Source organism: Columba livia, chromosome 1, assembly GCF_036013475.1.
Source record: "Columba livia isolate bColLiv1 breed racing homer chromosome 1, bColLiv1.pat.W.v2, whole genome shotgun sequence".
Classification (NCBI taxonomy): Eukaryota; Metazoa; Chordata; class Aves; order Columbiformes; family Columbidae; genus Columba; species Columba livia.
In genome coordinates this window covers 22,601,777-22,614,278 of record NC_088602.1, presented here as the reverse complement: position 1 = coordinate 22,614,278, position 12,502 = coordinate 22,601,777, and the positions used below count along the sequence as shown (strand labels likewise).

The 12,502-nt window shown below is 39.7% G+C and overlaps 1 protein-coding gene across 8 annotated transcripts in view; it reads right to left on the bottom strand.

The window, feature by feature from the left end:
- Positions 1 to 12,502, bottom strand: part of CDK8 (cyclin dependent kinase 8) — an 88,937-nt gene that overhangs the window by 56,103 nt on the left and 20,332 nt on the right. For 6 of the 8 annotated variants that reach the window (XR_010469935.1, XM_065050527.1, XM_065050491.1 and 3 more), the window contains exon 2: positions 2,170 to 2,245. The exons of the other annotated variants lie outside the window; for them this stretch is intronic. Coding sequence is in view for 3 of the 6 variants with exons in the window: in XM_065050491.1 (XP_064906563.1) it covers positions 2,170 to 2,245 (76 nt within the window). In the remaining 3 variants the exon portion in view is untranslated. The remainder of the gene's footprint in view (positions 1 to 2,169; positions 2,246 to 12,502) is intronic. 8 annotated transcript variants of the gene reach the window in all.

Below are 12,502 nucleotides of genomic sequence, written 5' to 3'. Positions count from 1 at the left end.
AAACTGCTCTTTTCCCAGTATCACAGAAAACAATATTCAGCTTTTCTGGAGAGCTGAAGCTTGTAATGGATACAGCTCATATGCAAACCAAGTCATCCTAGTTCCTCTTAATATCACTGTGCTCGTAAAACGCATTAATTGTGGTAGTTCAGAACACAGTGTTACAAAGTCTGGCATCCAGCCTTGACTTTTAAATATGACAACAAATCATTCATTAGATGTACAGCTGACATTTTAGGATACAACAGTGCTGATTAACTCAGTAGCATTTTCATATATACATTCCACATTCACATGGCCAACAGTATGGCTATTACCCTCAATGTGATCCACCGGCATATGAGGTTCCTTTTTTTCCTTTTATAATATTAATTGATAGAACAGGGGAGGAACTTCCATTTAGCATAATTAAAAAAAAAATAAATAACAACACATTTTGACAAAAAAAAAAAATTAACTGTTAACTCCAAAAAGCAAGGTCGAAAGAACAGTGAGGAAAAATATTTAAACCCTAGAAGTCCACAGTGAATTATTAATTCCACTGCAGGAAAATTCAACCACAGCATCAGCAGTTGCAAGCCTGGAAGCATAACTGGAAGCAAAGTCATCAACAGCTCACAAAATGCTGTTTGAGGTTACTCTTTCTACCCTTTCTACAGCTGCTTTTGGGCTCCACTCCCTGCTCTGCTCAACACCTACTTTCTTGGCAAATTTGGTGCCTTCAGTACGTTCCCCTCCGTCCCCCACCAAGCCTCTCCCGCGTGGGTCCCACGTTGTACTGCTGTCCTCTCCAAGGGCACACACTGGAGCAGCTCCCAGCAAGAAGAAAACCTCCCTGGTTCTTGCTCCTCCTGCTGCCGAGAGGAACGACCACACCACGCTCCTCAAGCCACGCAATGAGGCCAAATCCTTCCCGGCTGCCAGCCAAGCTAGTGATCCTCCTTTAACAGACAGAAATTGAGTCAGGGTCCTCTCCAGAGCAGAGGCACCTCCCTAACACCAGCCAAGTTGCTCCTGCCAAACGCAAGCTGAACAAACTCTTCAAAACTCTTTAGGTAAAACATTGCAAAAAGAGAAACAAAAAATTCTCCCAAATCCCACTGAAATGGTAGCAGACACTTCTCAAAAGCATTCAGTTTGAAGGAGTCACCATATTTGGAAAATTTGTCAAAATTGTTGACAAAAGCAAAATTTAAGACCCTGTCTTCAACTCCCTTAGTTCAGCGTGGATGTCTACAACAGTAGGAGGCTCAGCTTTCATGAGCCAACAGAAGAGCTTCTCCTGAAGAATATTCTTTGCACTTCATTTTTCCACTGAGTTCAAGGACTAACGTGTTCAAAATCCCAAAGCCAACTGGAATTTAAGAAAACAGGAAAGCCTGATACTCACTTCTATCAATAAAAATGAAATTAGGGTAGGTGTAGATTTACGCTCTTGAAAAATATGGACTGAAAAGAAACTATTTGCTTCCCCCCACACACGTAAGTTATGTGCATTTCCTTTCAATTAGTAATCTCAGTTGAAACATTTCAAGAAAAATCAACTTAAGCAGCAGTATAACATAAGAACATACAACAGTTTAACTTCAGAATACTGGTTCTACCAGGCTTTCTTTTCAAGTTTTTCATCAACCATAACTAGACCACATTATTCACCAGTTTCTAACAACATAGAATACACAAATATAAACCTGAATAATGTAAGAAAATGTCTGAATAATATTCACAGGTGTATTACAGCCTCCAAGGCAACAACAATGCCGGTTTAGTTTCGAGTTTTCACTTACGCAGAAACTAACATGTTGTAATCATTATGAGTCAATAAGAATTAATCTCTTCTGGAAAATAACTGAAGCACTAATGAAAAAGTCAGATCAAATATGTAACTTAAGCCACTGACTCTAATAATGTTTTTAAACTGCTGCATTTCAAGTTAATCCATCCTGAGGCAGGCAGGAAACTGTGTCTTCAAAACACTGCCACTTTTGGACAACAAACATTACAGGTACACAAAAATCTTCCATGACATTTGTACTTATTTTATACCTCTACAATAAAAATACAGCACCCAAAGTTGAATAACACGATTCAGCAAACAAAAACCAGCATACACTCAAATCAATACTTTTAATAATCTTTTTGCTAGTAGAAAGAACTAATGTTACTTACTGCTATTTCTCTGCATGCAGACATAGAAATTCCAGTACCTTCTATTTGCTTTAAAGCATAATCTTTATCATCTTTCCTGTGAAAGAAGAAAAGAAGTTTTTTTAAAAAAATTGCACCAAGAATTCAAAGTGAGCTCTTCACCACCATTCAGAGGACAGTTTCTCATTCATACAAATTCTCCATCTTATTTGCTTTTGATTCTTTACTAGTTTAATGTCTGGATACCCAGCTAAGCCATAAGCCAACCACACCATCTTGATAAAGCTGAGATATAAATTTTTTCTTACTACATAAACAGAGATTTTAAAAAGAAAACTTTTTAAAAATGCAATGCATTCCTTCCTCTTTTATTAAGAAGGAAACAAAGCAAACATTTAGTACATACTATAAATAAGTCTAGCCAAGGCTACATCTCCCATAAATATATTACTCTGGGACACGCTAAATCTCCCCCGTATTTTAATGAATTGGCAAAACCAACATGACAGCAACATATTTTCTTTCCTCCAGGTGACAAAAAGTGCCCTAAAATTTTGATCCTACCGAACTAACAAAGATTACCAAGATTAACTGAAAAAAACCCACAAGGTATCTGTGCAACCTGAAGAACCCAGAGAAATGTTTGTTCAACTTTGAACATGTATACACTTAAAACCACCACCACCGCCCTGTACTGTAACCAACCTTACAGTAATGTATTTAAAATGCAATCTCATTAGTAGCCCCAGCTACCAAAAGCGAATTGAAGAGATACACTGCAGCAATGAAGACAATGAACTCTTGTCCATCCTCAGCCTCAAATTGCTCAGACTACTAAGAGAGAGAGAACTTGTCCTTCCCACCTGTGGCCTGGCGCCCACCCCACTCCTGGGAGACACGGCACTTAACAGTATTGCCAGCAACATTCCGAGCACTCACACAGCCCCAAATCCCCAGGTTACATAAGAATCTGTATTCATTTTTAATGAATCCAGCTTTCACAGCTGTGAAGAGCCACCCCGAAAAAAAATGCAACTCAAACATCCTGAAGGCAGATAAAACAGAACTGGAGTTAAGCATTTAAAACATGTGCACTTGGTTCCTCCATCTCTCACTGAGTATTTGCAAGGCTTCAAATTGCTGTATTCCTACCTGAAACACACAATTTCTCCTATTCATCATTACCTATTTAATCCCTCAAATTATTAGGTCCTGTCCAAGAGATTTTTCATGGGGTTCAAAGACAACCCACTGTTAGCAATAACCTTTCAAAACAGAGAAGAGAGGAAAAGTGGGAGATTAATGGACAAACTCTGAACACAGTTAATGAGGAGGAAGAACGAAACAGCAAGTGGGCGAGAGCAGATTTCAGTAAGAAGGCAAATACACGGCTTCAGCAAGAGAAAAGAGGTGAAGAGATACATGATCTGACACAAACAGGAAAAAAAAAGAGTGGGTAGGACAGTGACAGAAGGGATTAAAAAGCTTCTGTATTATAAAAACCTAAAACCTCCTTGTTTGGAAGACAAAGAGCCAGTGCTGAGCACAGATTTATACATGGAAAAAACAAGGTGGGAATAGGGAACAACAATCTCCTCTGTCTCACCTTAGAGGAAAACATGTGAACAAAACCAAAGAAACTATTACAGTATTAAACACATAATTAAACTGTGCAACTCATGATAACAAAATATTATAGGGATCTACAGTATATATGGATTTCAAATCAAATTACACAAATTTATAGTGGACAGGGGACTTACGGACCACTCCATGAGCAGGTACTGAACATAACCCCAGTCTGCTTTCCAGCACAGAGATTTCTTGTGCTGCTGATAGAAAAACATACATGGAAATTTTTTCAGCTAAAAATCATTTTACCCTCTATCTGCATTGGCTAGCAACGGCTCGTGGATGCTACTGGACACAAACATACAGCAAAATGGATTGGACCAGAGGTCATTCTCATTGCCCTATGTGCTCACCTACTTAGTTTTCAAGGTGCTTGAAGAGATGCTTTTTTCATGAGAAGTCCTACCACACAACTGCTACTATTACAAGCATTACCATGGACAGAATATAGAGCTAAATAGGTCAGACTAAAGGTCATTCTCATTGCCCTGTTGCTATCTGCTTAGAATTTCAAGTGTTTGAAGGAGAACTCTGCACAGTGAGAAGCGCTACCACAGAACCAGTATTATTACAAGCATTTCTGGTATCGCTGTCTACACTGTAGCCTGCCGAACACTTAAGACTGCACAACTATTTCTAATTGATCAAATTTTTGCCAAATTAAGTCTGGATTGAAATTTTCCATACCAGATGGCAGACATTATCTGGAAAATTTTAGAAAAATTACTTCAGCTGTTTCCTAGAACAAAACTGGAAAAACACACTTTCGGTTGTGCATTTTAACTTTTACAATCGTTGCTTTAATACTGAAATTCAACAGCTGAGCTTAAGAACATACCATTTGGTCTACTCGAAACAATAGATGAAATAAGAAGTCTCTGAAAATTAATCTTCTCACATCCAAAGGTAGCTAAAGGACAGATCCTGAGATCCAACCCAACCTTTCTCTGCCCCCGCAGCAGCCCAGGGCTGCGGTGAATCAACCACTCCCTTGCAGGAACCGAGAGCAAGTGGCCTCAGCCACCCGGTCCTCAACCTGCCCAAGCAGCGTACAAGAAATATAAGCATGCTAAAAAGGAGGAAAATAAATTACAATTTAGGGATAAAGCACATTTTTTAGCACCACACTACACTCTCCTCCAGAACCTGAAAAGAAGCCCAAAGACTTCCAAGACTCAAATTCTCTGAATTGTGCAGGCACAGCTGATACGCAAAAATAAAACAATTCCTAACCCTTTCTATGATCTGTTCTACGGTGAGGCTGGTAACACGTCATGGTTACCCATCACACCATTAGTACCAGCTTTTCCATTAACAGAAGTTGGAAAATCCTTGCTCTACCTTTGAGCCAAATGAGATTTTCTTTATACAACTTACTGCAGTTCCATGGGAGCCAGAGGAACTGGGGGAATAGTTTTTAAATGAAGTGATAAGAATTTGCAAAAGTGTTACAAAGCCAAAGGAAAGACCAAACAGAATGACCAAGCTTATTTTTACACAGCTTCCAAAAATATTTACTCCATAGTCTGTTTATATCATAACACATGCCAAAGGGCCTTTGTGTAGTTCTGGATATGGGAAATTTCCTCCTTCAAAAGTAAAGATAGGAGAAGCAAAAAAATAACTAAAAAAAACAAACACACGCCACACATACACACTCAAAACAACCCAAAATGAAACAGAAAGATGCTTATAAACATCTTCCACAGCTAATTAAGCAACAGCATTGGCCACTTAGCAGCTTGCATTTCAAGGTACAGTGAGACTCAAAATATAATTCAATTAAATTTATCCTTCCAACAGAGAGGTTCTGTTGGGAAAACCTGTCCTATCTCTGCTGCCCGAGAACTGGACGTTAAGTAACTTCCGCAGATCCCCCACCCACCAGCAGGCTTTGAAAAACTGGTTAATCTGCACTTATTTTTACACTAGTATACCAATACTTTCCTGCACTTAAGCGGGCTGGCATCTTCAACAGAGTAATACTCCCTGCTAGTAACAGGCAGGTGTGAGAGCAGTAACAATAAGAAAACTCGCTTCATCCACAGCTGCTGGAAATAGCTGTGATGATATATAGTCACACGCAAACTACACAACCTTGTGTAAAAATGCCTTTTTCTCAGAGGGACAACACTAACATGAAAGGTATAAACCTGAACAAGAATATGTAGCTAGCCACAACATCAGTTTCCGTGGGCTTGAATGACAAGAACAAATAAATAGACCTACAAAATCACCATAAAAGAGCATAACTATATAGTTTTCTTCTTACAGCCTGAATAAACTAAAACAAAAAATGCTATCTTTAAGAGAACTAAGCTATTATTATAATGCTGTTTCCAAATATTTTTTTTAAAGTTCTACTGAATTTGGAAGCACAACAGCACCATCGCAAACATTTAGTCTATCTAAAAAAAAAAAAAAGGAACAGATGCCCACTGAATGTGAGCACGTTGCAAAGCTTTAAGTATTTAAATACCCGGTATTTCTACCCTTTATTTAGAAGGATACTTTAAGCATAAATATGTTCAGCAAGTGGGAGAAAATATCCTACATAGGAAGAAAAACCTGGCTTATTACATAACAAGCAGTAAAAAACCCATAAATATTCTACTGTTATTTCATCTCACATATTTGTTTCATAGAAATGTATTGGCACAACATTACAATATATCCTTTATTCAGATCACTAGATCAGTTTAAATTCAATTGAGTAATAAAAACAGCAGAATAAACCTTAAAACTAGTGGTCATAATTTACATTACTGTTAAAAAAGAACTCAAATTCAAAATTAACTGGTCACAATTTAAGAATAGCTTTGTGTTTTACTATAGAGAAATTTAAAACTTTTCACCTTTTTAATATAATTTGTACTATTGTGAGGACACAACTCTGAATTTCACCTCTTTGTGGAAGAGTAATCTACTCAATACTTAGAGTTTGTTCTAGTGTTTACAACATGGGCAATGGCAATTGTCTTTAAAAAGGGAAGTCACTCTATGGCTTGTGTAAAACTAAAGCCGTGTAAAGATGATGTTACTTGTAAACATGCTAAAGAAGGAACCCAAAGGTTAATTTGTTTTGTGAAAAAGAACAATCCTTTAGAATTACATTTGTACTTAATAGTATAAATAGCAGTATGTGAATCTCCAAATCTTGATATAGCCCACAGATTATTTGTTTGAATACCACCCAAATCAAGAATAAACTCTACACACTGAATTTCAACAGCTTTCACACAGACTCCACAAACTTATCCATGTGCTTTGAGCTTACACACAGAGATGTAACAAAACCCTTTCATGCCCACAGACCACCACACCCTGACAAGATCAGGGTATTCTAGAAGTGGACTTACTACAGCACAGTACTGGTTTTGCCTGGGATGGAGTTAACCTTCTTTATAGTAGCTCCTACGGGGCTCTGCTTAGGATTTGTGCTGAAAACACTGTTGACAACACAAGGATGTTTCCGTCGCTGCTGAGCGGTGCTTACACAGTGTGAAGGTCTTTTCTGCTCCTCACACCACTGCACCAGTGAGTGGGCTGGGGGTGCACAAGCAGCTGGGAGGGGACACAGCTGGGACAGCTGACCCCAACTGACCAGAGGGATATTCCACACCATATGAAGTCACACTCAGCAATAAAAGCTGCAGATAAAAGGAAGAAGAAGGGTGGGCATTCAGAGTGATGGCGTTTGTCTTCCCAATAACCACCCCGTGGAGCCCTGCTGGCCTGGAGATCCAATATACACAGCCTTGATAAGCAAGGAATGCACCAAAATATGACTTTTACTCAGGCTTACAGTCACAGTCTAACTGGCAGAGACTGAAAAAAGTTTCCATTGTAAAACATTTAAATGTATGCAATCCCGTGCTTATCACTGCATACCTTTAAATGTAAAGCCAGACAGGTCTATCTGTTTAGGGTGGTATAAAACAGTTCTGCAAGGACAGAGGTTAACAGTCCAATAGCAAAGAGGACACACATCAGCAGAAAATAAATGGTATAGGAAAAAAATTAGTACCGACAACTTGATACAAAGGCTGAGAAATTGCATTATAAGCACTCGGCTTCCCAGAAAGCACATTTTAGGTCAAAACTTTTGTCAAATTGATTAGTACACACAGTCTGATCACTGACCCTGTACTTTCAGATAAACCTAAAATAAAGAGCAAAATCTTATATATCATCTCTAAAAACATTCTGAGCTAACAGTGATGCAATGATAACCACTTCAACTTCTTCTCAGAATCAGATGGGTTTCATACATTTAAATGTTTTACAAGGACGTTAATAAGAAGCACTGAAAACTAACAGTGAAGTTTTGCACAGAAGCTTGTTTTAAGTCCATGGTGTGCTGCTGAAAGAACTCCATCTTCAGCCCTACACCTCCTGTCCCTTTGTGCTAGAGCCCGGGCACTTGTTTTCAGGTGGGGATGAGCTTATTCAGAGAGCAGAAGTACTTTCAGTTTTCTGTTTGGTACGCTTTCTGCCACGTGAGCGAGTGGAAGCGGCCTGCTCAATGCTCGGATGAGCACTGGAGCTGTCTAAAGGCAGAGAGCACACACCGCAGACACACGCTGGTTCCTGCCCACGTTCACGATGAAGTTACTTCTAACCAGTATTTCCCACGTCATCTTGAAGCTGTACACCCACCTTTGCCAGAAAGCTGCAGACACGTGCTACAACCACTGCAAAAATAATCCTATTCACTAAAAAAGCTCACCATTGCTGAAACAGTAGAGTTTTTCAAAATATAGAAACAACACAAACTAGAATTATGTCATTCACTTATAGCTGTTTGAGGATAATTTTAATTATATATAATGCACAGAGCATCAGTAAACCATTTCCAAAATGGGATTATGCTAAAAATAACTTTCCAAGGGCCACTTGGAGGCTTTTTGTTCAACTGAGAGCAAACAAAAACGCTTTTCCGTTCTATTAGCTAAAACAAGTTGGATGAACCAGGACCAGATGATAAACATTAATTCAAATTACTGCTTCTTCATTTGACTGAATTTAAAATGATCTTTTAAAATGTGGTAGTCTATAGCATGCATGAAACCTACAGAAGATGGGTTAACGTGATCTTCTATATTATGAACTGCCTGCTACGCAACCAAAGCGTGACTATTTTTAAAATCTCAGCTTTACCCAAGCCCAGAGTATTTAAATGTATTTACAACCAGCTTAGAGTTTATCCCATCATAGATTCTAGCTTGTTCCTTCCATAGAAGAAATCTGCCAAAAATCAGATAAAACCCCAGATTCTATCATGAAAGCCTCTTATTTATTAATAAATGAGAAAGGGTCATGAACAGTGCAGCCCAGTCAGAAAAGCTGGAAGTCTGAGCTGCTTTGTTGAGGATTTCAGCTCAAAGGAGTAGCTCACAACTGTTCTCTCCTCCACAAAGTTTCCCGTGAAGACTTTCCAGGAACAGATAAAGAGAATAAAGGGTATTCGGTACTACTTAATCTGCAGACAAAGATAAATATAGTTCATGAAGTAGTGTGACTTCTTATCAATTTGCCACCACATCCAGAGCCTCGCACCCGTTCTAACGCAGCTGCTGGCATCAGTACATGTTTTACAGTTTCACGCACTTTCATGACAGCGCTTGCTGCCAAAGGGGAAATTTCAGATTGTTTCCATATTTCTACAGTAATATGTGTTGTCTACTTCTCTACCTTCAACCATGAGATACATAAGAAAAACATGAATCAAAAAATGCATGGAGGCATGTTTAAAAAAATATGCGTGCACGACTGTGTACTATCAGTGCTGGGTCACCCGCCTGCAGATGATGGGGTCAGGCTGTGGTACCAGACCCGGCACACCAGCGGGAGCAGAGCTGCCCTGGCCCGCAGGCTGCCCAGTGACCTGAGGCAGCAGCCAGGAAGAGGGAGCCCTCTTCCACCCTCTGCCCTCTGCCACCACCAGAGATCTGTGCTGGCCCAGACCCACACGAGAGCTGAGCAACCCCTGAGGATGCGCTGTCTTCTGCAACAGGTGCATTTCCAGGCACATCTTCACATCCCTTGGTGATGCTGATGTGCAGAGGCTCTCAAATGATACCCATATGTAATTATCACAGAATCACTGTATGGCTGGGGTTGGAAGGGACTTCATCTAGTCCAAGGGAGATCATCTAGTCCAACCCACCTGCTAAAGCAGGAACACCTAGAGTAGATCGCACAGGAATGTGTCCAGGCATGTTCTGAATGTCTCCAGAGAAAGACTCCACAACCTCCCCGAGCAGCCTGTTCCAGTGTCTGGCACCCTCAAAGTAAAGAGGTTTTTCCTCATATTCAGATGGAACCTCCTGTGCTTCAGTCTGTGTCCATTTCCTCTCATGCTATTTTTGGGCACCACTGAAAGGAGTCTGGTCCCATCCTCTTGACACCCACCCTTGAGATATTTATAAACATTGATGCAACTTTTAGATACAGGGTGCTTTAGGACTTTAAAAAACAAACAAACAAACAAAAAACAACAACAAAAAATCCCTTGACAAAATGACAAAAGGACGGAAGAATACCAGTAACACAGCACGTTTCATGGACTCAGATCTGAATCCACAAGACATCACGTGAAAACAAAAAGCCGTATTACTCACCAAAATGCTAACACAAGGAAATTATTTCAGAGGAAGATACAGTAGCAGAACTGAATTTATTAAGGGTCTAACTCAGACATTCATACTTTTCCCATCCCCAACATACTTACAGAACATGGCAAGACTGTTGTGCCAGAACAGCATCATTATTCTTATCAGATAGCAAGGCTTACGCTGAGAATATTTTACACTTCAAAACAAATCCTTCAGTAATAGACCTTTTCACGGGTAAAGAAAAGGTCATTTCCCACAGCTGGAGGAAAAACCATCAACAGCAAGCCAATAAACACCAGGGCTTCTGAGACAGCTGATACTAGGTGGTGAATGCCAATTACTGATTCACTTTATTCCTATTGTTCTTTGATATTTTTTTTTAATTAACACCTTTCGCCACAACATGTAGTTTGGCAAGAAGTTCAAAGTAAGCAACTGAATTCAATGATACACTGTACATGTGGTTATTCTGATGTAAAACTATGCTGCTGTCAAAAGAAAAGCCTTTTCTTGACATCTCTGCCTTGTTGTTCCAAGCTAGAAAATCCCTGCCCTTACACCAGCTCTGCTCTGTGCCACGCTCCTTACGACATGACTCACGGCCCGTGTTCCGCAAAAACCTATCCACTTCTTCATTCCTGGGTTTAAAAATTCTGTTGGTCTACAATGACGAAGGATGAGTACCAAAGCCAGCACCAAAGTATGTGGTAAGAGCAAATGACAAGGAGGGGATGTAGAAGAAAAGCAAGATGCCCCTCACTTCACTCCCCACCTTCTGGTGGGGATGAAACCACAGGGAGTACAGTTGGCTATGAAAAACAGAAAACAAAACCAGTACCAGCCACACAACCACAACCCCTCACCCAGCTAGCCCTGCAATGAGCTCCAGCAGAGAAGTTCCACAGAGCAAAAGAATCCCTGGGATTTGGTTAAGTTTGTTCCCCTCTATTCTCCCACAAAACGTTCATTTGACAGCCAGCCTAGAAACAATATTTGAAAACCGTACAATTATGAAGCTCCTTGCTATGAGACGAGCAGTTACCAACAGCAGCGCTTTAGGAAATTCTACACCGATGGGCAGCAGTACCTCACCAGACTCAAAGCTCCGTGCTGCTTTATTAAAGCACGTAGAAGTCTTATCAGTATTCTACATAAAGCAATGCACAAGCTACCTATACAAATTCTATACAAAGGAATATATTGTTATGTTTCATTTGCACTTTCCTTCTTCCCTTAGATTGCTCCTAAGTCACCTCACTTCAGAAACTTGGAGTTGCATAAAGACAGCACAAGGTTTCAAATAATCTGTTCTCAAAAGCAAACAAAAAGCAGGATTAAAGTATTGGTCTAAATTTCAGGAAACCATAATTCCAATAACCTGTATTTTTGGTATATTTTTCTTCAGTAGACAAATCTGTGAAACTTTTAAGTTTACATGGAAGAAAAAAGACATTTGCCGCTTCAAAAAAAAGTCTATGATCAGAAGCCTTTTTTCATGTCATAAATGTTCTTAACAGTTGCAAACATACTACTGTAGCAGCTACAGGTTCACAGATTATATTTTATTTAACAATCCTTAACAGATTTATCTTTCATAAATTTACCTGGTCACTGAACAAACGTCTCCTGCCTTCTTGATGACACTCAGGATTTTAGAGCCTCTCCCTGCCCCTCACACTCACAGATACAGAAGAGTGCCTGTCTATGGAACGACTGAAGTTTTCACACAGACGCCGCTCCACATTTCTGAGCATCCCTGTTAGTCCTCCTTTGGTCTATTATACCCTGCCTGGGATGAAGGGGTTAGAAGTGCCTACAGTACTGAAAATAGGATTTACAGGAACAATGACACTGTGTTTTGTGCTCCCCTCCATTGCTAGTAAGTCCTGTGATTCTCTCTGCTTTTTAGCAATTACTTGCACTGAGCTGGCACTCTCACAAAACTGTCATTATAAACTCCAAAATCTTTTTCTTAAATAATACTAAATTCAGAGGCTACCATTGTGTCAGTAAAGAAAGGACCATTCTCCTATACGCACCACTTCACATCAATGAGGATGATGTATTATTGGAAAAGGGCTCCGTGATATTGCAGGCCAAGCCTT